The sequence below is a fragment of the Corvus cornix genome, chromosome 1 (assembly GCF_000738735.6).
Source record: "Corvus cornix cornix isolate S_Up_H32 chromosome 1, ASM73873v5, whole genome shotgun sequence".
NCBI classification, from domain to species: domain Eukaryota; kingdom Metazoa; phylum Chordata; class Aves; order Passeriformes; family Corvidae; genus Corvus; species Corvus cornix.
The window spans coordinates 65,176,816-65,203,755 of NC_046332.1; the positions used below are offsets into that span (position 1 = coordinate 65,176,816).

Below are 26,940 nucleotides of genomic sequence, written 5' to 3' on the forward strand. Positions count from 1 at the left end.
GTTGGTCTGCCAAGTCAAAAGAAATTTAATCTTATCCCAATATTAGTTATTAAGAAGTTAATCAAGTTTCAAATTGGAAAAATAGAAAGCTAGGAGTGGAGATAGCTTGTTATTCTATTCTGCTGTGTATAGTAGATATTTGGTAGCTGCTGTAGGGGCTGTTGCTCATAAAGATATTTAGTTGAGTATTAGACTAATGTTTAGCTTTCTTTAATTTCAGTCAGATGTACATCTTTAAATATTCTTCCAGATTTACATATATGTGGAAATAAGGAAGCATTTGTATACACAGGATAATGCACACATGAATGCATATGTGTTTACATGTGTGTGTGTGTGTGTAACTTAAGTTAATGCCTACATTTGGGCAGGGGACGATCTCTAGGCTTCTCCCACTGCACTGAACAAGGGCTTCTTTCCTGTCCCAGCATACAGGCACCAAGTAATATTTGAGACAGGCTTGGATTCTCATACTTCATATCCCACTAAAGATAAAAATGAAAAGCCAAACTTTAACTATAATAATTAATATAGGATATTAATACTTTTTGCAGTCTTGAGCACAAGAGAGAAAACAGTGATTGCTGAATGCTTTTTTAAATGTCTTTGCTTAATTGTGGAAGCTGCACAATTAAAAAATAGGGTGTGAATTTTTCTAGGCATTGTCCACAGTGCTTCCCACTGTCTGGATTGGTGCATATGTTACATCTAAAAGCATAAATTAGATGGAGTGACACTACTGCCTTTTTCTGCCAGGTATTAGGACTGAGTAAGTTTACTCTCTATGTCTGTTTGGCCTGAAGTACCCACACATGTCCAAGTTAATGCATACCATACTAGAACATATGCATTATCTATGTAGAATTTGTTGTTCATTACAAAGCTTACAGGAAAAAAAAAAAAGAATATAATAAACAGACAAAATGTTTCTTATTACAAAACCTGCATGAAAGACCTTATCACAAATTACAGTCAACAGCCAGCTAGTCCAAAAACTTTGTTGTATGGATGATGAATGAAGAGAAGGGCATAGTGGGGGCATACACACTACAAGATGTACATGTGCAGTAAACTTTCAAAATAGAAATGTGGTCCAAGCATCTGGGACCCTGGCCATAGAATAGCCAGAGAAAATAGGCTCACCCTGCAGATCAGCAGTGTGATCTGCATATAGCAGATCATGCACATAGCATGTGCTGTGTCTCCTGCCAATCACTTAGTTTCTAAAGAGGAAGGATGCATATGCATCTGCCTTGGACTGAAGGAAAAATAGTGGGTTTACTGTAAAGTTTCATGATTTTTCATTGTTTTCTTCTAAGAGTCACATCTACTTATCTAGCTTGTATCTTTTTAAGGCTAGCCTAGCCCCACAGAAAAAAAGTAAACCTGTGCGGAGTCTCTTATTTTACAGTCTGGATGTAAAATAGCAAGTTAAATCTTGCTTGTAAAAGAGAGGATATGATGCACTTTGAATTAAATTGTACATTCACTGAGCTGCATGAGACCTCCACATAGGAAACATGAATTTGTGCGCAAAAGTACAAAAGATCAGACCAGGGCACTGAATTAGTAATAAGCCTTAAAGATTCTGCCAAGAGAAAATGCCACAGATAGTTTATTATAAGATGCATGAAAGCCAAAGGGGCAGAACTCCTGGAGGAGGTTGTAGTCAGCCACACAATCAAGTTTTGTAGGTGGTTATATGAATGTAATACATTGCTAATTCTCTCAAGCCAAACACTAAACTACTATTAAGGACTTTGTGGAATTATTAACCTTTGTCTCTCCAAGGTCAGTCCAAAGCAATTATATTCCTGGTGAGTGACTAACTACAAGATGATTTTGAGAACCTTTTTTGTGCTCACAGTAATTTGGTTTGAATTTTTCTGTTTTTCTTAAAAATGAAGGTTCGTCAGGCTAAACTTTCTGATAGTAACTTTGTAATAGTGCATAATAATCGTAAGGGATATTTTAAACTAAAGCAACTGCTGTTTACAGCAGGCACAATATTGATCTAAATAACACAAGTTTCTTTCCAGTTTTTCTCATTAAATGATCTGAAAACAAAACATTCCACTGCACATACGCAACATCTCTATTGGCCTGCTTTCTGTGTTTCCCATTCAAAATGAAACAGAGAATAGCTAGAAAAGCACTGCCAAAACAATAATCCAATTTATGAAAATCCATTAATAAATGAATCCAATTATTGCACAAGAGGTGGAACTGAAGGAATGTAACTAAATAGATAAATAATTATTAAAAAAAAAAATCCTAAAGCTACATAGTTATTAAAGTCTCTCTACGTAACTAGTAAAATTGAAAATGTAACAAATGAATTTGCATGACTGTGAAGGGAAGAATAATAAATATGTATATGCAAATGAATTTTAAAGTAATCATTAGTATGTTCTATTTATACCAGTGCTTAAGCAGAATTAATAGAATGTGGAATCTGATCTAAATTCTATCTGCTATAGTTAAGTAATGGGCAAAATTTGACATTACCAATTGATAATAAATAATTACTTAAAGGACACAACCAGAAAATCAGGGTTTTTTTTTTTATGTTGGACTGTCTTTCAACAAAAATATGGAAAAATATCAGTGTCTAAGGCAAACAGGAAAAAGGAAGGAAACATAATTGATGGAGACAGATGAGGCTTGCCAGACAACTCCAGTTTTAAAGATGTTGTATTGGATTAAGAGGATCTATGCTTAGGTTCCTGTAAAAGAAAATATCTCTGGGTCAGCTTATGCATCTTGCCTGTAGTATTGGCATTGCATTTTCCTGCTTAAGATAATCACCAGCCAGAGGCACAGCAGCCTATGGAGGACACCACCTTGGCGTAGGAGGTTATCTCCCAAAGGGCTGCAGCCCATAGACAGCCCATGATGGAGGAAGGGAAATGTGTGAGGAAGAAGGAGTGACAGACAGAAGCAATTTTGGTCTGACCACAACCCCCATTCCCCATCCCTGTGCACCATTCGGGGTGAGGCTATAAGATTTTACAAGACGTATATTGAGCTGGGGAAAGGGGGGAAGAAAGGTGGTATTTTAAAATTTGGGATTGCTTCTCACTAGACAGGATCTATTTTTATTACTAATAAATTGCATTAATTTGCCCCAAGTCAAGTCTATTTCCCTGTGACAGCAATTGGTAAGTGATCAGATAGATATTGATGGGGAATAATATTCTCTTGAAGCATTTCTCCTTGCTCTTTTACTTTCCTTCAGAGATAATGAATACTTATAAAACTTTTTTTTCACAAATAAAAGTAAAATATTATTTAAAAGAATTCTTGCACAGTTATATTTTTAAAAGTTAAGATTCAACAATTCCTTGCTTTTTGCCATCTATCATATACCAACAATAGTGTGTGGTATTTAATAAAAACAACAGCAGCAGGGGGAAATATCAAGTTCACTATAGCACATATTTGAGGATATGGCAATCAATAAAGGTCAGGACTCCCTTCTTCTTAACTCCACAAGATGTTACCATGAGATTGAACTGCTTGCCAGTGTGTGTCAAAGTCATTACTTTTGACACTTAAGGCACTGCTGTGATGTTTTACCATTTAAAGTCAGCCTGTGGGTCATAGCAACAGCTGAGTATTTTATCCTTTTGTAACACAGATTTACTGATATTTGCTAAAGGGATCAAAACGAAAGGGCCAGACTTTATGCCATGAAAGCTACAGTTGCTTCAAAAAAAATATTGATAATTTCGAACATACCAGTAGAAACAAAGGAATATTTTTTGCAATGCAGTCTTTGTGGCCATATAATAGAGCAGCACAGAAAAACATCGGTTATGGTAGTGACACAAAAATTGGAATAACATAAAGCTGTATGATACAGAGAATGTCTTTGAGGTTTATGTATTCCTGATGAAAGTGTGTAAACTTTATTTCATTTCTACTTCGAGCTACACCATTAGCATAAAATATGTTCTGAAAATAAATTAGTGTAAAGGTTTAGTGTTCTTAGGGAATGTGTGGTTCATGTATTAGAGAGTTTTTAATAGAAGGCTAATAAATAGCTATGGTATTAGATATAAATTTGGAGCCATTTACATTTTAAGTTATGGAAAGGATTTGTATTTATTGGATTGAAGGTGTCAACTAGATTTTTTTTTTCTTCTTGAGTTTAAAGATTAAGAAATTAGGAAAATCTTGAAATAGTAAGTGATAATGTAGAAATATTTCTGGAAAAGATAAAATTTTTCATATTGTTGGTTCCTTGGTGCTCCTAACATACTGTAGAAAAGTACTACTGCTTCAGCACTATCTGCTGACAACCAAAAAATGCTAGTCTTACATAGTATAAATTGTACACTAGTTACACACCACGTATGTCAGCCCCAAAGAAGGATTCAAATAAGTCATCCCAACTTCTGACTCATTATCTGCATATAAAAAGCACTGTCCTCTCCCAGTTTCTTCAAAGTGTAAATCTCCCTCCCACAGTTAATATTTTAACACTCATATCTATTGCTGATCTGAGGAAGTTCATGCACTCTTTCTCTTCCAGTCTGTGCAACAGGGTTGTTAACAGTAACAAGGCAGAAAGGATGATGCTGTTTCAATACCAGAAGGAACTACTGACCATGTTTCATCCCAGGAAATTCTAAAGTCATGGCAAGTCCTACAACACCTACCCAAGTATTTTAAAAATTGATAAAGACATCAAGTTAAAAATAAATAATTTATATATATATATATGTATGTATAGAGAGAGAGAATAAGGATAACACACTCCACTCTTGTATTACTGTTAGACTATGAGAAACAGATGAAGATGAAGGAGATGGAATCTTCAAAGCCTCAGTATACATTGACTTGGCAAAACAAAAATATTACTGAAAAGGAAAATTCTCAGATTTCAGTCTTTGGTATTGCATAAAAACACATAATATTACCCTTTCTATGAATCAATAAACAGGCATTTAGAACCTGATGAGAGTTTCGTGGACACGATCTTATTGCCCCATATTATTTTTATTCCATCTCTGTTTTCCCAGCTGAATTGTAGCTATTTTGTGCATCTGTTCCTTTGTCAACTGTAACAGTTTTGTTGCTTTTCTTTGGTATGACATGCATTATTGATATTAATGGTATACACTATATGAGCTTTGCAATTTCACTTGAACTTCCTTCAGTATGGATGACCAGAATTCCACATGGTAAGCCAAATAACATAAATGTTTCCAATATTAATTAAACTGTATGTATTCTTCAGTAGTATTTCCTTTTTTTCCCCCCTAGATTTCTTCTTGTGTTCTTTTTCTGTGCTAACATCGTACGGAGCTCTTTTTACCTCTTCTTTCACTTCTTAACATTAATTTTTTCAAGCACAAAGCTTGCTAATTCACATATAAACTACTAAATATTCTATTTGTGTTGCTTCTTAAGGTCATCCAAATACTTCTGTATTCATGTGTCCAATATGAAACACATGATATCACCCCCTTTGGTGCCACTGAATTGTCTGGTAATTTAACGAACTTGCTCTTACTATTAGACTCTTTTAACCCAGAACAGATCTTTAAAGAAATCCAGGGGTAACTGTGACATCCTAGTTATTGCATATAGTCCTTTTCTTCTTCAAATCTCTGTACTATTCAGCTTTTTTTAAAATCTTAAATATTTATTTCTTATGTAGCACCAGATCGATTGTTCTGTTGAAATTCTGGGAAAATAAATCCATCATGTGTCTTTTATCTAGAAAACAACCTGTATCTTTTATAAGTTGTTCTAGCTGCCCCTTACAACTAGAAAGACATTTAAGGAAATGAATATTGCCTGTGTTCCTCATTGAAGGATAGTAATTATTCTATCCTCTTACTCTGGGAAATCTGGAGGTAACAACCTGGTGACCTTTGTGTTGGGAGAAGAAGATATTCCATTAAGCTCTCCTGGGTGAAACAGGAGCAACTTTGAAATGTAATAAGGCAACATGATTATAGAAAAGAACCCTGTCAAAAGGACTACGTTAAAATTTTTTAAAAGTACTTCAGATAGTTATTTTTCTGAATTTCTGAGAAATTCAGTAGGATTTTATTGCTTCGATAATTAAATCTTTTTCAAATTAGAATATGATGCACATGTTGACACAATCATTTTCATGTTTTAGGAAAGATGTTGATATAAGAACTTCAGTTTAAATTTTAAAATGTACTTCAGTGAAATAACATTAATTTCTGTGCCCCTGTTTTGCCAAATTCAGATAGTATTGTTTTCAATTTGTTTGAGCAGCAAAATAACTAATAATTTACTTTCATGGTCTACACAAGTGAGCTTCAAAAACACATCAATACATTGGAAATTAATAAGAGGTTACTTACAAATCAATCACCTCACTCAGAGCCTGAGGAGATCACAATATGAAAGCTTTAATTTTTTTATTTATTTCCCTCATAAGCTGATAGAAAAATACAATTTTCATTTTTCTGTTTAAAATTAATCTAAATGGAAAACAAATTAAGCTAACCACAAAGCAGTGGAAGATCACTAATGGAATAGTTTCCCACATTAAAACACAAAAGAAGAGGCTATATTTTTTCAAGTGTTTTAAGAAACTCACATTTGAAATATTTAGCATCCAGTATCCATTGTACGCAAAGTGCCCCAAGCAGTGTGAGATACACACATAGAATAGTTTATAACTCTCTCACTTCAAAGACCATCTAATGCATTTCATTTATTTATTTATTTTATTCACTGCAGAAGAAAGAAATCGTAATGAATAACCAAGAAAAAAACTCCTCAGAACTTCCATAGTAAAATATTTTGCTTTCCTTTGCTGAATGTTAAATCCACCATCTTGTTTCCCAATGAGATATCCATTTCCAATATCCTGAGGAATGCAGCACATGTCAGTTGTGTGTAGCAATGTAGCAAATTAGCACCAGGGAGTTGAAAGGTTTGGTCCTTACATATGTTTTCAAGTTGCAGTTCTTGGCATATGGGATATTTTTAAAGATGGTTACTCAGATAAAAAGAATGAAAATCAATTTCTGTTTCTAGAATATTTTTATTTGCTGCAGTGAGACCACTGCGTGCTGGTTTTCAGTGGTGTCCATCCTACCTTTCTGGGACACAGATAACATTTCTTTTAATTTAAAAGTTTCATGTAATTCATGCAAAATTCAACTGAGTATCTATTAACTGGGAAGCATTAAATATATGGTCAGCTGTGAAAAAGAAACAAAGCTGGAATATATATGCATAATCATATGCAGCTCTTCATGACTGTAGATCAATATTTCCAGGGTTATTTGTGTAGATGATGCTTCTGCTAGTCTGCTGCAGGCCTTATGCACCACTGAAACCAGTTTCTTGTAGAGTAACAGGGTTATTAAAGTAGCTTTGACCATTTGATTTAATCTGGAACATTTCAATGCCACTGCAACTTAATAAGGGAAAGCAATGACAATTAAGCTTCACTGGTTTTCAAAATAAGTGTTTCAATTGTGTAAGCATACCCTACTCACTTGCCATTTAATGCTGCTACTCCAACAGTGCTTCTGGCAATTGACATACTTGCCACAAATGTCCACTGCTGACTTTGAGGGTCCCACCTCTCAACTGTGTTCAAATAACTCCAACCATCATGTCCTCCCACTGCATAAATAGGCCCTTCAAGCACTGTAACTCCTAAAATGGAGAAGAAAGTGAGAGAAGATAAAAGTATGTTTCCTCTATCAGTAGTAAAAAATAAAAAAGTTTTCCAAAACACAACCAACAAATGAACTTGTATATTCAAAGTGAAAAAGGAAGCACCAATCTGAGATCTGATTAATTAAGAATTAACAAACAGGAACAAAATTAATGCCACTCCACATGGCTCTATGAAAAACATGTCAAACAAACAATTTCATTTCTTGAGAAGAGTGTTTGCTTCATAAAATAATCTGTCAATGATGTGATACTCTCAGATTTCTGTATTCCCTTTAGTATCTCATTCTGATCATGTATTCGCTCTTTAGAATAGCAGCAAAGCGCATAATAAAGTATGGACTGGATACCTGGTAGGTCTCAGATTATTGTCAACCTAAGGGGGATTTCATTGAATGGAATAGCTTCTACAGTGGTTGAAGTCTGTTTTTTCACCATTTTTGTCAATCATGTAAAAGAAAACATCAATTTTTCAGTAGCAGGAAGCTTGTGGACTGGTACAGAATCAAAAAACGCATTCAAAGGCTTGAGCAAGTAATTATACTGAGAAATTTAAGCTACTTCCTCAGTTTTACTGTATCAAAAAAAAGAAATAACCACACCTTCACAGAAAAATAATGTTGGCTATATTAGGATTCTTTTATCTACTGAGGAAAAGTAAACAAAATATTAAGTGTGAAGACTAAAGTTGGAAATACTTAAATAAGTAACAAATTTTTAACTATGAGGGGTTTGAATCACCGAGTTGAAGGGACGCCCGCCCTATTCTATCTTGCAATCTCTTCAGTTAAGCTTAGAAGGCTCTGGAAGATAAATTATAGCTAAGACAGTGAGCTCAGCAATTCCATTCTATGAATCCGTGATCCCAAATGAACATCGCTCTGAAAAAATCTCAGGCTAAATCCAGTCCTGTTTCTAAGTCAGTCTTTTTTTTTCCTCACTCCATTTCACACGATTTGAACTCATCAGAAAGTCAGAAAAGAGTAGATCATTAAAGTTTTAGAGAATGGCTTTATTTTTTTTTGCAGAAAAGTCTCTCTTTAATTTCAAACAATGCAAAGTGTAGGAATGTTTTGTTCCATTTCAGAAAAGTAATTAACTAAAAGTTTATTTGACTTTATATTTTATCAATGAGTTTGAACATGTTTCATCTCAGTGTTCACAGAAAGTGATCCTGCACTTTGGGTGTTGGTTTTCGTTTGTCAATATTTTTTAACTTAAAAAAGAAAGGAATTCAAAAAACCCTACTAACCCTTAAAAACAATTTCCTCCAAATGAAGGTTGAACCTCATCTTTTTCTATAGAACTCATTCTCCAATTGTTTTCATTGTCTTGCTTAGAAATGCTTTCTATTCAATCACATGCTCCAGTTATAATTTTTCCAGAATATTAAAGTGGATATTAAATTGAAGTAATGATCCATATAGCTCAATATCTTATCTCAGAACACAACCAGTAACAGCATGTGGGAAGATGTGTCAGTGTTCACATAAAAATTAGGGGATTATATGATAATATATGTAGTTTGGGGATGTTTTTTGTTTTCTCTAGTATCTAATATTTTTAAATACTCTTATGTCCTGAACAAAGAGATTTACATTGTCAGAAACTTATTTACTATGATTTCTTATAAAAACATGGTACTCCTTAGCTTTTCATCTATATACTCTTTGCTAAATGCAAAGTTAAGCGGAAAATCAAATTCTTTTTGGAGTAACAAAATGAATCATATTCAAAGAAAGTTCAGGGGGGTAAACATATCTATACACATACATTTACACATAATTGGTGTCTAGACAAACACACAAACCCTCTCTCACCTTCACACATAAACAGAGTTGTATTATTATGCAGTGAATTTCACAAGGAATCTAAGATGCACATAAAAACACATCTCATCAGTTTTGAAATTTCCAGCCTTTACTCCCTCAAATAACTTACTTGCACTTTCACTAGGGTATAAAGAGTTTTCCTCAATTATTCTTTGTATCTCATTCAGTATTTCAGGTTTTTTTTCAAGTACTTCATATTTGAGTTTTATTCTCATCTATTTCCTGCTGGAAATTAAGCCATCACAATTATTTCAATTATTTTTGTAGGAAATTTGATTTTCCCTTAGTCAAAACACGATTCTTCCTGTGTTTTCATGGATTTTTACTTTTTTTTTTAATGACAATGAAAGCTAATAAACTCATTGCATTAATATAATGTTGCTCTCTCTCTGCCTTTCTTGTTATACCCTTGTAATTGAGCTTTATACAGAAAATAGTCTTCAATGGCTTCTCTGTTGTTCTCATGAGAACTTTTCTGAGTTTATACTGTGAGATGCACAGTTCCTTCTGATTTTTTTCCCCATTGCAGAAACAAACATACTGCCCTCAGTAGCTTCTGGCACCCATTTGTGGAAGCTGCTGTACAAACTGTTGCATCTCTTGGGTGCCTCTGTTACCTGTGCTCAGACCCACATATCTATGAAGCCCCACAGTCTGATTCTTATGTTTTCTAAGAAGCCAGGTTGGCAAAGTTCTAAGCAATACAAAAGTATTTTCCTTCCCCATTAGGCAGTGCTTGCACCATATGTTTCAAAATATTCTAATGAGTAGTCATGATAATGTAATCGTCTTCCCCAATCAAATATATAAATATACATTTTATATTACAGCAGACTGTATCATATATGAAGAATTCAATATTCAGGCATTGAATTCAAGCATTTAATTCATTCTTAGATGCCAGAATTCTCTGTGATTTTTATATCATATGGACTAAAGAGTAGTCCCAAAGATGTTGCTTGTAGCCTCCTTATCACACAGGGTGGATTGCAGTACATCTCTTCTCTAACTGGAATTACTGAACAGTCCATGATAACAGCAAATGGTAACACCACAATCTTAAGGGACACATTCCCCAAGATCACAAACCAAAATATTTTCCAGTAAAATTGATGAAACAAGACTATTCTCTTTTCTAAATGTTCCAGATCATTTGTTTTAATTGAAGAAAAAATTAAATTCATTGTAAGTAGACTGTGCTGAAATGTCAGAGTTCCAATCCTATTAGCACACTGTAGTATTCCTCCTCCTTAAAGAGCAAAGGTACTGAACTCTATATACCTTTTATTTTTTCTAAATGGTGCAGCCAATTTCAGCTTAGTCTCTTGAGATAAGATTTCTCATCTTTTTGTAGTCAAGATACTGAACAGTGTGTTAGAAGATCAGAGTTCATTTCAACTTCATGAAACAGGCTTCTGTGTTCATTATGTGTCCTAGAGTAAACTGACGTCAGAGTACATAATTTTGTTTTCTGTCATCTATGTCCACAAGATAATAAAAGTCCACCTAGATTTACACTCAGAATGTAGATAATGTTTTTTTGTTAAAATATACTATATAGAATGAGCTTTTCCTGTTTCTAAATGAGAAAATAGCTATTTCCAGCTGACATTTAAACTCTTATTTGTTATTAAGCAAATTGGACGGAAGAATAATACTGTTAGGTCTTTCAGGAGAGTTTGCTAAGAAAAGAGAAAGCACAGGAGGCCCTCATAGCTTTTCTTCCTGTACCTCATCTTCAACAATTTCGCAAAACCAGTTTAAGACACAAGAAAAGAAGAAATCCCCTTGGATTTAATGTTTCACATGATACTAGTGCTCTGTTGTTTTCTGACAAAAGCAATAATACATTCAGATAGTGAGAATTTTACCATAAGAGAATTATATTAAATAACCAAAGTTATTATCTTTAAATAAAGAACAAGAAACTGGAAATTGGTGGAATCAGATCTCACTTTTTTAATTTGTAGAAAATAATAATTCTGGCATCGAGGGAGTAATTTGTTCTACCCATCTTTTGATGAATTGCTTTCATTTATGTGACACTGTGAACAGTTTGGCTTTCCTAGTTCTCATAGAGTTGGAGAGCTGAAGCAACTACGAGCAACCTTTTTAGGAAAGGAAGCAACTTTTTTTCTTAAGAGAAGACATGTTTTCAGCAATATATTGAGTAGTTAAGTACTCTGCAGTAAGTACAGTGCAGAGAAACCTTAATGTTTTCCTGAACAAAAAAAGTACCTGGAAAATAATTCTTCTAAGCATTTTGACTTAGGAATTTATAAAAGTAAACTGTATTATTTTTAAACTACAGGAGATCTAAAAAATTAATTGTCCAGTTTGCAATGGCAGGCATTTTTCTTTAGATTGCCTTGACAGAGCTATGCAGCAAAAACCCTATTATGCCTAATTAGGTGCTGAGATCTGTACAGTTCCAATTATTTATACTTGAAGACTGGAATGGGACTTTAATTGCTTTTCTGTAATGTTACAAAATAAAGGAACACTGCCTATCATATTTTTAACTCTGCATTTCCTTATCTGCCTAATGGACCTGATTTTACAGAGTGAAATTTTAAAAAGTGTAATTTTTTTATAAAACAACTGTAAATATAGTTTCATACTGACACTTGGATACAAAATGTCAAAGAAAAAAATATCTGTGGTGCTAGTTTCACTGTAGTCTCTGCATTTTGATATTTGTAGAGACATGAAATTTTAACTGGGAAGGATATACTTGTATCCCACACCTTATTTTTTAAATAAGGACATTAGCTTTCAAGAAGATAACAGACATCCACTGTATCATGACACTGAAGGTGAGAAGACAAATCAGTGGTTTGTTATCCAAGTATTAAACTGAATCAAATAACACCCAATTCTACCCTTTTAAGCTCTGCATTTATTTAGTGTCCAGGTAGAAGAACTTTTCTAACAACCTCCTTTCTCACCCACACCCACAGAAGCATATTTATACAACTTTGTATTAATTGTAATCAATATTCCTGGTTTTTCTTACTCTGTTCTTTCCCCCTTTACATCTTAAACCACTTTTCTTCCATAATAGTGGTGCCAAAGAAAGTAAAGTCCAATTTGCTTTAAGTTATGCACCATGAATTAAATAATGAATTAAACCTCGTATTTACTTCTCAAAGCCATAATATTAACTGAGTGTGAAATACAAATACTGTTCTTTGGATGCTGCATATAGGACTGCCATAGGCCAAGCCTGGAATTTAGTGTGTCATTACTTGGAGAATTAGACCTGATCTACCTTCCTTAGTGAATATTCAGTGACTCAATGTTGAAAATACCTATTCCTATGTAAATTCACAAGCACTTACCAAGGCTCATTTAAAGAATTATATCAATATCACTGCCCTCTTGGACTAGAAGATATTACACTAACATGCTAATATAATGCAAATTTATAGAAGTAAAGATCTGTCTGTTGACCCTTTATTTATATTCAGTCCTGTAGATAAGACACTAGATTCTCAACTCTGCCACACTATTATCCTGAGAACATGGCTCAGAAATTATTGTAAGTGTTGCTGTTAAGATTTGTAACTCTTTAGTGAATTGGGTTATGATCTACTACTTACTAAAGGTGCAGAGTACAAAGAAAAGGTACTTAATAATGCAGAAAAAAAAATCCCTCTAATGTTCCCCATGACTAGGAGAAAAATCCAAAGCAAAAATTTAATATACATGCAAATCAATGTTGCAGAGAAAATACTTTAAAATACTCAGGCCTTATGTCAACCCACAGTGAAAGCGGTCAGAATGGCATATTTTTCCTGAGATTTAACATGAAAAAATAACAATAATTTAACTACATAGAGGTCTATAGTACAGTCGATGTTGCTTAAAAGAAAGATTCTCAAATTAATCACTTAATAGCTGATTCTGGGGTAAAAAATACAGCTATATCAGAGCATTGCTGTGTTCTGGTAAGCTAGTCTGTTGAGGAACTCTTCTACTCAATGCCTAGGTGGTGGGTTTGGGCGTTTTTGTTTGTTGGGTTTTTTCGGAGGCGATGGATTGTGAGGTATTCTGTGCATAGAAATCACCACATAAAGATGGAGAACATACACATTAACTAGATTATTGCTTTTATGAGATGCTGATGTACCCAGAAAGATCTACCATTGCAGAAACATAAGATATTTACAACAGGGTCTTGAGTTGAACCTTTTTGGGACATGAATCTTTCTCAGCTGACCAGAACTGACCAAAATGAGTATGGCATCATGCTCTGGAAATCTGGAATACCATTGCCCAGTGCAGTAGAACTTGGTCAGTATCATATATGTGATAGCATGAAGTGCTATAATATTTTCAGTTGTCTGCATGCTCTAAAAACTATTATCTGGAAAAGTTTCCTTTATCCAGTATTCTAGCTGTTTGGCACTGTAACAAACATTATGAAAAAAATATCATTATAACATTCAAGAATTCTTTTATTTATAAATAGTTGCTCCACAATATTGGGAAACCAATTAGTCATAAATAATTACAGTTTTATCATACTAATAGCGTATGACCTAATCTGTTGGTTTCAATGCTAATTCAATTCTCTTCATTTTACTGACATTTCTTCCTTCCTGCCTTTTGTCTCTGGCCTCCAGGTTCATAGATGTCCTGATGTCCAGCCTGGAGTCTCAGATCCTCATGCATCTATCTCTGCAGCTCTATACTTTTTAATCTCCACAGAGTTTCTTTTACATACAGACAACATACAAAAAATTTGGATTTATTATGATGTAAACAAACAAAAAAAAAAAAAAATCCAGACCCCTACTTATTTTTTTTTGTATGTTAATGGAAGATGTAAATTTGCTATTTTTGGCTCCTTGGTAGCCCAGCAATGGTGATACATAAAAAGAAGAAACTATCATGCATGATAGCAGAGAAAGAAGAACAAAGATCCCTTTTATCTTCTACATTTTTATAGTTTATTTTACAGTTACCATGGATGGGAGTGTTAAGGCTATATCAAGGTTTTATTTATATTCCTAGTCTATTTTAGTGGTTTCTACTCTTCCTGGAATGCTTTCTGACAGATCGTAACTCCATAGACAAGCACGTATTTATTGGGGCTTAAGCACTATCTAAAATAACATCGTTGCTTAACTGCCATAGCAAAAGTTTTTAAAACGGAAGATGGAAGTTCAACTCTCACTGACTTGAAAATTATCCTTCAAACTAGGTCTAAAGAGAGGTATCATTCATCATTAGATTTTTGGTGTTGAGTAAGCAATAATCTATGTTATATTATGTTTCATGAAAGCAGTAAAAGTGAGAGAGCCTGTACAGTTAGTGGTTTTGCTGTGTATCTGATCTAGTCTGCTCATATTGCCTGTTTTCCTGATGGAACGGCTTTAAAAAATCTGTTAGTAACACTCATTCTTTAAAGACTTTGTTTCCAAACAAAATTTATTTGGCATAAAATAAAGTAGAGGTGATCACTTTCCATATTTATCTAACAAAATGTATCTTTAATATACATCATTTTTATTGCAATAACATGTTCATTATAAATTTGTAGTATCAAATATGTGTTACCTATGTGTTTCTCCTTCACTTGTTTCAGTGTAATCAGATACTGTTTTACTATTATGGATCTAGTAATATTTCTAGTATCTGCTACATTTTCTGACATTGCATTGAAGTCTTATTCTAAAAAGCTATTGAAATTTACAAATTTATTGTTAAAAATTACTTTATTTAATTCACCAGGGGAGAGCAATGGGATTAAAAATAACTGCTTCATGTCAATATTTATATAGGGAAATGTTATTATATAGAATATTTTTTTTTAACTTATTGCTTTATGAAGGAATAATTCTACCAGAAATTACTAAACTGTGCATCCATTGATGTTACTATGTTACTGCTACTTCTTTAAGATATTATGTACTTCATTACTATGCTAGTTTTATTTAAATAGAAAATTTTCTATATTACTATAAATATATATTACCATATATAAATATTACTATATAGCAATATTATATATTACTATATAATATAAATATTACTACATTTTTTCATTTAGTTTTGTATCTTGAATAGTTTTTCAAAAATCTATATTTTTAACATCTCCCAAATCATACCCACATACAGACATAAATACCCAATAAATACCCAATCTTTGGCTTTCTTTCTAAAAGTTCCAGTGCAACTGGAATCTAAGTTAGAGTCGCATTACCAGATTCTCAGTTTCCAGTCTACTCAATAAGTATTTGTTTTACCTTGAGAAGCAGGAACTGCTCCCACAAATTATTTAATCCTAAACATGCTACACTTCTTTTTTCCCATGGAAATGAGATTATGCCATCTCAGTTGCTCTACTCAATCATATATGTCCCTACTTAAGCAGCTGAATCCCACCCAAATTCTTAGATCTCTAAAATTCTGGAGTTGTAATTACGCCCTAAGCTGTCACACATTGGGAAACTATTTGATAAACAATAATTCCTTTTGAAAATACAAACATTACTTGTAAAGCATCTCATTAATTTTGAATCAATGAAATAGTCAATAATTGAATACTTTTAAAAGTATATTAAATATTTTCTAAATTATCATTTAGTGATATAAAAAATATACCGGTGTCTGATAACTAATTTGCATGTCTAGATTTTTTTATATTTTTATATTATTTATATTACTTATATTTATACATGTATTTTACTTCTAAGATTTACCATGTAATAAGAAGACTGATAGATCAGTTTCTCCACAATTTTCACTCCAGTATTTTTAACTATTAGTATTTCTCATCACTACTTGAAAGTTACAGAGGCATCCCTGTATTTTTCCCAAGTAAAATTTTTTCCCTTCCGTTTGACTTATGAGTTGGACTCTAGAGCAGTAAGCATGAAAGTGGAAAATCAAGCTGGGTCGAAGAAGCACGATGGGTCATTCCCTTTCTATGAAATATAGAAACAGGCCTTTGTGCAAACACATAGGGCCATTTGATATTTTGTCAGCAACATCTAAGATATTCTGGAATATTTTATCCTGTAACTCCCTAACTTCATGTATTCTCTTTCCACTTCTGAGTTTTGAAGTTAGTCTTTTAGGTATTCATTCCTGCACATACCAGTTCCATGAAAACCACATTATAAGAAAGTATTCACTCTAATTTCAAGCATACCCCTCAGGTCCTTTAAAATGCATTTACATTACATATTTAGCTTTTTCAGAACAATAGGTTGAAGACTAATCCAATGTGTAAACTGAGACTTGGGAACTCTTTAGGTCTTCTACGGCCTTTCAGTCTGGGTAGAGTGAATCCTATCTACCCTAGGCGTATATCCTATGTAAATAAATCTAAGGCTTTCCCATCAGCTATTAATATTTTTATAGCATTTATAGCATTTTCACTCAGATGATTACAACTGGGAAGATTCTCTCTTCCAAGAGGGGAGGAGGAAAAATATGTAACTTGCCTCCACTATAAGTCGTACAGGATTTTATGAGGTAATACCATGCACTGTCAGCCTCCTTCCCACACTGATCATCTTGAAGATATGTATTTGACTATGGATAGTGAGATCAGTATACTTTCAAAGCCAAAACTTTAAATAGGAGCTTAGATGCACTTTACATAGTTCATGGAAAGAACAAGACTATTTAGAGCACCTACCTGAAAAGACTGCTGTTCTCTAATTATACTGACAGCCTAATTTTCTCACTGTGGCATTTAAACTGTTTCTTTTGGAAAGACAAGACAAGTACCAATCTTTTTTTTTTTTTTTTTTTAAATCACAGTTTCACTGGATTTGATATCTAAAATTCTAATTAGTCTATCATTGGTTCCGTATTTCCTTTCTCTCCCCTCCTCTACATAGACTATTAAGTTCAGCAAAGAAACTGGAAAAGTGGATGCAGATGCTTCATAAAACTGCTGAATTTATAAACCACAATCTGTTTTACATTTTTCACCTCTTTGTTCTTCCAGTCTCTTTCTTCCTTCCCTATATGGATTTTGATTCTGTCTTTCTGTTTGTCAGGTTTCACCTTTCCCATATTTCATTTCTGCCTTTCACTGCCTTTCTGGTGTGCTATTGCTCTTTCATATTCCTTTCTGTTTTATGGACTACTCAACAGGGATATTAGAATCACTATTACTTTAAATAATAGTTTTGGATGCCACAGTCTGCCCTTTCTTTTTTGTACTTTAGCACCACTTATTTCAAACACTGCCATTAAAAGAGCTTTCACTCATCTTCCATTGGCAGCTTTGAAACTGCCTAAAATATGACTTCCTATACTATGGACTTTCACTACAAGGCCTGTCAACTTCTATTTCCTCGTTTCTACATGTATCAAGTTCTATACACATGGTTCTATTGAAGATTATGTGAAGACAGGATAAAGTGAATTGTATTATCTGGCTGTGACCTTAGTTACAATAGGGTACCCCTCACAATTTTTTGCTATGTCAACAAAAAGACGTCCATGTAAAGGATGGGTGCTTATTTCCATCCTCTATACAAAATCCAATTCAAACTACTCTAGCATTTTTGCTACATGGATATAACAGAGCACACAGTTTAGAAAACAAATGAAAAAAAAATTACTTCAGATTGACTTCCATACAAAGAGCACTCCCTAAAATAATAACTTTATGAGATACTTAGAAAAAAAAATTTAAAAGTTATTAAATTCTATTAATTAGGCTTCTCAGGTAAGAATATGATTATTACATAACTCCAAATAAAGAACGCATTTCTAACACCTCCCAAACAACAGTATTTAATCATCCCAATTTAAACTTCTCTCCTCATTTTACATGTTGTTTACAAAAAGCCTGAATTACTTCAATATAAAAATTTAAAAATTATTTTATAGTAAGCAAAAAAACCCTACAAATGGTCAAATTCCTAGTTTATTCCTTTTTTCCTACTATAGAAAACATACCAGTTTTTCTACAGGTATAACCTCAACATTCCTCAACTTAAACTATAATGGTATCTTTTAAATCTGTTGACCAAAAGCACATGTAAAACTATAGTCCAGAATTATTTTTTTAAACTGATCACCAAGGGTTTTCAATCATAGGTTCATCTCTTTTGTAACTGAGACAAATCTTTTTTTCTATCAAGCATACCCTAATGTTGTATTACTACTTTCCTGTAGTTATAGCTGCAGTCATTGCATTTTTACCACCCCTGGGAACAGCACTGATTTTATAAAATTCTGGAACACTGGCAGAAGAGACATTACATGTATTTCTGCATGTAATCCAAATATTTTCTCACGCATTTTCTAATTTACAATTAAATTTAAACTTAGGAAAAAATTTTAAATCAGCGAGATATTTAGCGTCATGATGCCATCTGATATAGATTCCCATTGTTATTTTCTATTCTAAGACTTGTTTAACAGCAACAGTACACATGCATATTACAAGAGTCCAAAGACATAAGTGAAGGGCAGGAAAGCATGGTCATTTTGTGAGGTATTGACACAATAGTACAATAAAGGACTTGCTGATTGCAACTCAGGGGAATGGACAGCATAACATAGAGTGTTGTGTGAGTCGACACAGGCAGGCAGCTGGAATAACCACAAAACCACCGCTGAAATGCAAAGAGTAAATTTATTTCCTATTTATTACCTTCCCAACCAGAGCAACACCCTGGCAGAGACACACAAGCAGGAACATGGCAACTTAGTCCAATCCTAGTGGGTGGCCAGGCTGCTGTTTGCACCCATTTATCCAGGTTTACCAATGTGCTGTGATCTCCTCTGTGCTTTTTATGACCGCTGAGTTTTGCTCTCTCTCCCAAAACAACGAGCTCAAATATGTCCAAAAGAGTGTCTCCAAGTCTCTCCAAACACCTATGTTATCTCTACACAGAAATTTTACTTCTCAAAACAGAGATAAACAGCAGAAGGCGTAATAGACACATATATATGGGATTCCCACACTGTTATTCTCCAGGCCTTGCCATTCCCAGCTGCAAGGTCATGTGAGCAAATCTGCCATCCTCCTTGCCATTCTCCTGCTTTTAACACTTTCATCCCTAAATGTGTCTGTGAAAGAGTGAGATGTTAATGGGTCAAATATTTGCCCATCTGTGGAGGTGGTAGGGTGCTTTACTAGGCTGGGGTTTGCATCACCCAAGGGGGAGAAGGTGAATTTTTGTGTGGGTGCTGGTGAAGCCTCTGGTCTGCATAAATCAGAGGGGGTGATCACCCACCACTGGACGCCAATAAGAAGCAGACCTTGTGGAGGCAGTATAGTTCTTTTTATCAGACTAGTGTCCTCCCTTACACAAACTGGTTCAGTTGTAAAACTCTTCCTCCCACTCTCTACCCACTTTACCTTGGAAGGTCCCATTCACACGGAACATTGACATTCACACATAGGCCTGGGAGTATTCATCCGTTCTCATGGCTCAGCTATGCTGATGTGAAAGGCAGCTGTCATGTCATAAACCATTAAAGACCTGCCCCTGAAAGCACTCCCTGTCTCATTTCAGTGTAGATCAACATGTGATCCACAGTGTTGCAAAAGCCAGTGTAAAACTTCCTTCCATTGAATTCTGTGTTTCGTGGGCTTCCCCCACTCCCAACAGATCAAGACTATGATCACTTCAAACAACAGACATCTAAATTGCAGCAATCAAACCTCGTCACTGGATCCACAGGTGGTAATATTTTTAACTTAACCTTACTCTTAACCTTTCTTTCTCTTTCTTTCTTTTGCACATACATTTTTCTAAATGTTATTTTTATATTTTTATACTGCTATATTACTACAGATGATAATAATAACCAAAATGGCTACATACTTGCTTCCAATTACATCCAAATTATTCTAAAATAAACCCTACATGTGCATATTTACAAACACCGATCTTTCATTGTCATCTAACTGCCCCAAGGGATCTATTAAGAAGAACCTGGGTTACACTCCCCTTCTGGAGCAGATCATAACAGCATCTTCCATTTCTATTTTTCGTGACATTGTAATAATTGTATCATAACCAGTGGTTTTAGCAGAACAGATAATGAACAATTTAGTTTTCTATACCTTGTAACAACAATATTGTAAAACCGAGTTATTGTTACTGGCCAGAATGCTACCATAGCTTAAAAGTACTGAGTTTTCCATTTAAAATTACATAAACAAAAAATGTGGCACGTTTTAAAAATAATTTTTTCTTACCTAAGCCATGTCTATGTGTTGACATAGGTGGTAGCACAGTCCAAGCCTTGGTCTTTGGATTGTAGCATTCAACAGTGTTTAATGTCTTTAAACCATCCCGGCCTCCAATGACAAACAGCTTGTCATCGATGACAGCAACACCAAACTGAAGCCTCCTGCCATTCATTACTCCAGCCTGAATCCATATGTTTGTTCTGAGATCATACTTTTCAATAGTTGTAGCTCCTGATGAGACAAGCAGAACTACAAATATCAAAATTATAGATGCATTTAAATAAATGCTTAAGAGAATGACTTGATAATCCATCTGAAATGTAACCAGAGCTTCATTTTAACATACACATAACAGTGCTTCATTTCCAAAGCTTAAATATGCTACAGAAAAAAATCAAGCTAATTATGAAGCTTTACTCTTTGGAACTAATTCTTTGGATTAAAATAAAAGGTTACAATTCCATGGAAAATAATTATTTTAGATTCATTCATTCTGTGGAACAAAAGAGCAATGAACCAAGTGCAAACAAACATGAAAGCAATAGTTTTGTTAATTGAACTAAAGAAGTCATAATTTAAATTCAATTTGTATCTAAGTGTAGCAGAGGAGCAATAATGTACACTACAAATGGATGTATTAAATTCCCTCCCAGTTTTATGAAGCCACAAGATATATGAAGCAAATTTTGCATTCAATTTAGAGACACATACTTATTTATCTTTTTGACCCTCATTTAAAATTGACAGCTGTAAATTCATTAATCCTTAGGTTTGAAAGAACAAAATATACAGATTATTTGATACTGTTTTTTGGGGGTTCTGCAGGGCATATTATAATGATGCATATTAATAAAATTATAATGCTTTATATGTTGAATCTATTCATGCTAAGAGCTAGAACTGTAGCACATGAGTTCTGTAAAACTATTTACTCCAATAGTAAAGAGTACAGTTTAAAAGCTTTGTCATTCTGATTTCAGAAAATTGTACTTACATAACAAACAGTCTTCCAATTAAGATCAGCTATATATTTTCTAATATTGGCTGAGATTATATTATATTATATTATATTATATTATATTATATTATATACTGAGCATCTTATCCTGGAGTTCCTGGACTGCTTAAATTCTGTTTGTCCAATAAGGTGCCTTACTATTTTCTAATGATGATGAGGATGATATAATAATAACAATAAAAACAGCAACAAGAATAATAACAAAAATCAACACAAAGTGAAGTAGGTGTCAGTCCTATAAAATCATTATTATCAGGCACATGAATATAATACATTCTAGACTGCAATTCAGACAAGAAAAGAAGACCTCTTAAATTACAGTAATTATTTTGATTGCAATGACACTGGAATAGTAGCATTCAAACTAGAAAAATCTTTAAACAAAAAGGCGGTGGAACAACTGAAAGGTATTATCAGCAAAGATTTTAGGATCTCTTTAACTGCAGATTACAGAGAACTTCTTTTTGTAATATTTAGACTGTTCTTCATTCCCATACATATGGTCAAATATTTGCACAGCTTAGACTATAAGAGAGAATAATCTTCTACCTTTCCTAGGAAGAAAATTGGGTATTTCTGGCAAAGGAATAGATTCTTTTCTTTATCTCAACTGTTTTGATCTTGAAAGTAAAAGTATTTTCTGCACCTAGGAGAGGAGGCAAAATCTTGATACCAGTAGCATTTTACTAGACAAATTAGTTTAGCTATTTAAGAGTCAGTTCCTCTGGGTATATAAAATCAATACCATATTAGAATATTGATTTTTCATCGATTTTATGGCTTGAATATATTTGCATATAATACTCTCAGAATGAAAGTATTATTATATTGCCAAATGTTGACATCACAAATTTGCTCTAGAACAGAATAAAAGTAGAAGCTCTAAAGCATCCAGGGGTGCATCAAACACAGCATAAACAACAAGGCCGTTGCTTCATCTTGATGACAACACTTTTGAGCTACTTTTGCTAAAATCTCCTGTCACTGAGCAAAGACTACGAAATGTCTGTTTTCCCATTTTTTAGGATCCTTAATTCAGAAGGACAGCAACGTCACTCTTAGAGTCTCTCACAGCCTTTTCTGCTAAATCTCTACTGACCTTGAAAAAATGACTTACAATAAGGCTACTGGAGCTAAGAAATTCATAAACATCAAGGTTTTCATGAAATATTTTGGAATTCTGTTTTAACTTTAAGCAACTGATTATATTTTATTACTTTGGGTAGTAGTTCTGTCTTCGCCAGAAGTCTAAATGGATAATAGAATTGTAGAATTGTAGAATCATTTAGGTTGGAAAAGACTTTAAAATCGTTCACCCTTTAACCCAGCACTGCCAAATCCTCCACTAAACCCCAAGTGCCACATCCACATATCTTTTAAATACCTTCAGGGATGGGTAGTCCATCACTTCCCTGGGAAATTCCAGTGCTTGACAACATTTTCAGTGAAGCAGTTTTCCCTCATATCCAATACAAACCTCCTCTGGTGCAATTTGAGGCCATTTCCTGTTGCCCTATCACTTGTTACTCGGGATAAGAGACTGACACCCACCTTGCTACAACTTCCTTTCAGGAAGTTGTAGAGAATGATAAGCTCTTCCCTGAGCCTTCTTTTTTTCCAGGCTAAAGAATGTCAGCTCCCTCAGCCACTCCTCACAAGACTTGTACTCCAGGCCTTTCATCAGCTTCACTGCCTTTCTCTGGACACACTCTGTGAGCTCTAGGATCTCCTTCTTGCCCAGAACTGGACATAGGATTTGAGGTGTGATCTCACCAGTGCTGAGCTCAGCGCATACATAATCAATAGCTACATTGCAGAACAAGGAGCCACTCTTTGCTGCCCAGTCTGGAGGGACTATAAGGTACCCCCTGGACATGTGCAACTAGCAGAGAGACAGACAGAACCTTATCCCCAATCTCTTTCATCACTTCTAAGGTGTGATCAGTATCTAGGGTTTTTAATCCACCATGCTGTGGTGCAGTGAAGGAACAGTCACTCACCCAGATGCTGGATCCAGCAACAAGAAAAAATTGGTAGCATCACATGCCAGCTGAGATAAGAAAGTCCTCTCCTCTCTGCCATGACTAGTAGGTGGCAGTCAGCAGAGCCAACTCCTAACTGAAGCAACTTCCAAACTGTGCAAACTCAAGTAAGCAATGTTGGTTGATGTTGCCTACCTCAGTCTGTTCAGGCTGTGAAAGGATGTCTCAGCAATGTTAGAAATCTGTAGACAAGGACTTTTTCTAATCCCCATGAACAAACCAAAGTAATTCTGATTACATGTTTCAGAAAACCAGAAAATCCAATTTCCCAAGAACATGAGGATGGAAGGAAGCAATTGGAAAGTGACTGGTATATTTTTTTATTGAAATTGCAGATACAGGTTTAATGTGAAGATTTGAATAAAATAAATAAAGGAAAAAATCATTATTCATTTTGAGCTGCAGTATATCTGCTGATTATGCAGAGACACACATATTTTCCTACAAAACAAAACAGGTGGAATACCACAGAATAAGCAACACACATAGACACAAATAAAAATACTAACTATATTAAAAAATACATGAAATTATATTTTAAAATGCATTCTATTATTATTTTCTTCACTTGCATATCACTACTGGGTTTTGAGTGGTCTAATGGTAAAAAGGAAATAAATTATTTATTAGACTGCCTTTATGATACTGGGTATGAAACTGTAAAGATGAAAGAAAAGCAAATACACAGAATATTGAAGATTTTACAATAAAAGTACTACACACCAATGCAATTCCACTATACACACAGGCATGCACAAACTGCTTTTTCAGATGGACAGAGCTCTAAAACAGACTAATTCCAGGATGTAGCACGGAAGACAGAGTATATGAAAAAGACATAGTGAGGTGAAACTGAATTCATTTAATAGCTATTTGCATGATAAAGAAAAGTGTGGAGTAAATTAAAAAACTATACCATGACTGTGCCAGCACAAATAATTTCTGGTAAGAATATAATGTCTGGATGTTCTGGATACGTTTCAACTTTTTTTTTTTTTCCTAACTTAAATTCTACTTAGGATCCAGCTGGGCATTGGATGAAATTAGTTCTGTGTATTGTGCATATGGGCATTATAAACCCTGATTAATCAAGGTCTATGAAGTAATGAGAGACCTACAGAGAAAGAAAACTTCAGAAATTAAATGCCATAGATGATCAGGGTAATTTTACATTAATGTCTAACTGCTGCTGACAGCTCCTCTGTGTATGCAGCAGGGATTAAAACGATCCTTCCACCCCATGTTTCTGATGAAAGAGTAAAGTACTACATCTCACAATTTCACCTTTATCTTCAGAGCAGTACACCATTGCACAATATAAATATCTATTTTCTTTGTTTTAGTTGTCATTTTTAAGCACATGAATTTGTGAAATTGTTTTGGTGAAACCTTTCAATTGATCCTCTAGTTATCTCGTATTAAACTTTGAAACTTTGGCTTTTGCTAAAATTAAGCATATTTCATTTCCTTGCTAATGACTTATAAAGCAAGATTTTTGTAGAAACCTGATTGTAATTCTCGTATTTTTTGCATAGTTGATGACTGAAGACTAATAATATAGCAACATTATTTGCAACTCAGTATTTTAAGTCAAATGCAGAAATACCTAGAAACCTGTCCTTCAAAGATATTTTTCAGTATTTTTCATTAAGCTGATGTAGGCTATATGAAGTAATAAAGATTGTCTGAGACGATGAATGCAATGTATTTATTTTAGCTAGGTATAAATGGACTTTTCATACAAAGTGAAAATTGCTTCAGAAGCAGATGAAAATCCTAAACATCTCCCTTTTGCCAAATTATCTTTGTATTCAATGTAGACATTTCCACATAAAAGTACCTTTTTTTTTCCTTGTTGGTAGAATGATTCAGTATTTAAACCCATGAAGAAGGGTAGGAGTTCTACATTTATCATCAGAAAATGTCTACATTTTTTTTCCTGTAAGACTTTCTGCTGATTTTGCTATTACTAAAGCTGTTGCTGACATGTACTCTGATCATGTTGTTCAAGATTTAGAGATGCTGCTGTGAGTAGGCACAAAATGATGACCTTGATCTAGTGATCTGCAACGTTACATTGCAAACTGAAAGGATAGTGACTCAAGTGGAACAAATGTGACCTGAGGTTGCTGATGCAGATACCAAGGAGAATATTTTGGTAAAGAAATAGCTATACAAAAAATGGTAGCATAGGGTAGCAGTTCACTACTCTGTAATAAGACTCCTAGAAATTCCTTTAAGCACTCCAAAAATCTATACCACATACACAAAAAGAATCTTACTTTTTTTAGTGAAAAAATCTACTAAAAGGTCAGAAGGATTTGCCACATAGTGATAGGGGAAAAAAAAATCAGGAAACCTTTGGGAATATTCAATTATTCTATATGAGCAGAATTCTCTAAAACCAATACAAGTCTTTTCCACTAATCTTTATATTTTTGAGAGTATCAGAACTGACAGCTTTTCAACAGTGATCTTAGGCAATGTCTTTGATGTTGTGCACTTTGTTTTATAATACAAAGTTATGTTTTATTACATAAAACAAACATCATTTATTTTATATTTTTATGGAGTCTAAAAATTACAAAAATTACTTTTATTAATGATTTCTATCATGCAGGATGATAGTCTACCTTTGCTCAACAACAAAATACGTGCCTCTTCTTAAAACAGTTCTGGTCCCACTGAAAATTGTGCAAATAATGTGTTAACAATAAAAACAAAATTCTACATGTGGACAAAAGCAAATGCTAGGGGAACTACATATTCTGAAGGAGGGGTGTGCACTCACTGGAGCCCCCACCAGTGGGGAGCAGGTGATGGTGACCTACACAGACTATGTACCTGTGTTTGTGTGTGTATGTACGTGTGTCTGCGACTAGAATTTTGAGGGATTTGCTCAAGAAGAATGTAAAGAAATTTAAAGATGTAAATTCGTATTTTGTAAGTGTCTAGTATTGTAGTTTACCTACTGCATGATTGATATTGATTCTAAACACATGGTTCATCTGATTGGCAGTTCATTGCATACCATAACAAAATCAATAATCTACTTCAATGACGATTTGGCTTAAACAATGTGAACAGAGCAGTTAGGTGCTGCAACCAGTTTCCCATTACCCCCAGGCTTCTTTCACTATTTTTCATTATAGATGTAGAGATGCTCATCCACACTGCTTAGCC

At 34.1% G+C, this 26,940-nt stretch overlaps 1 protein-coding gene across 2 annotated transcripts in view; it reads right to left on the bottom strand.

Moving 5' to 3' along the window:
* KLHL1 (kelch like family member 1) overlaps positions 1–26,940 on the bottom strand; it is a 196,699-nt gene that overhangs the window by 19,369 nt on the left and 150,390 nt on the right. The window contains exons 7-8 of one of the 2 annotated variants that reach the window (XM_039560154.1): positions 20,704–20,928; positions 7,500–7,662 (exon numbers count right to left, since the gene is read on the bottom strand). In XM_039560154.1, coding sequence (XP_039416088.1) covers positions 7,500–7,662; positions 20,704–20,928 — 388 coding nt within the window. Of the gene's footprint in view, positions 1–7,499; positions 7,663–20,703; positions 20,947–26,940 lie in introns of both variants that reach the window. The other variant, XM_039559587.1, reaches the window with a different exon arrangement.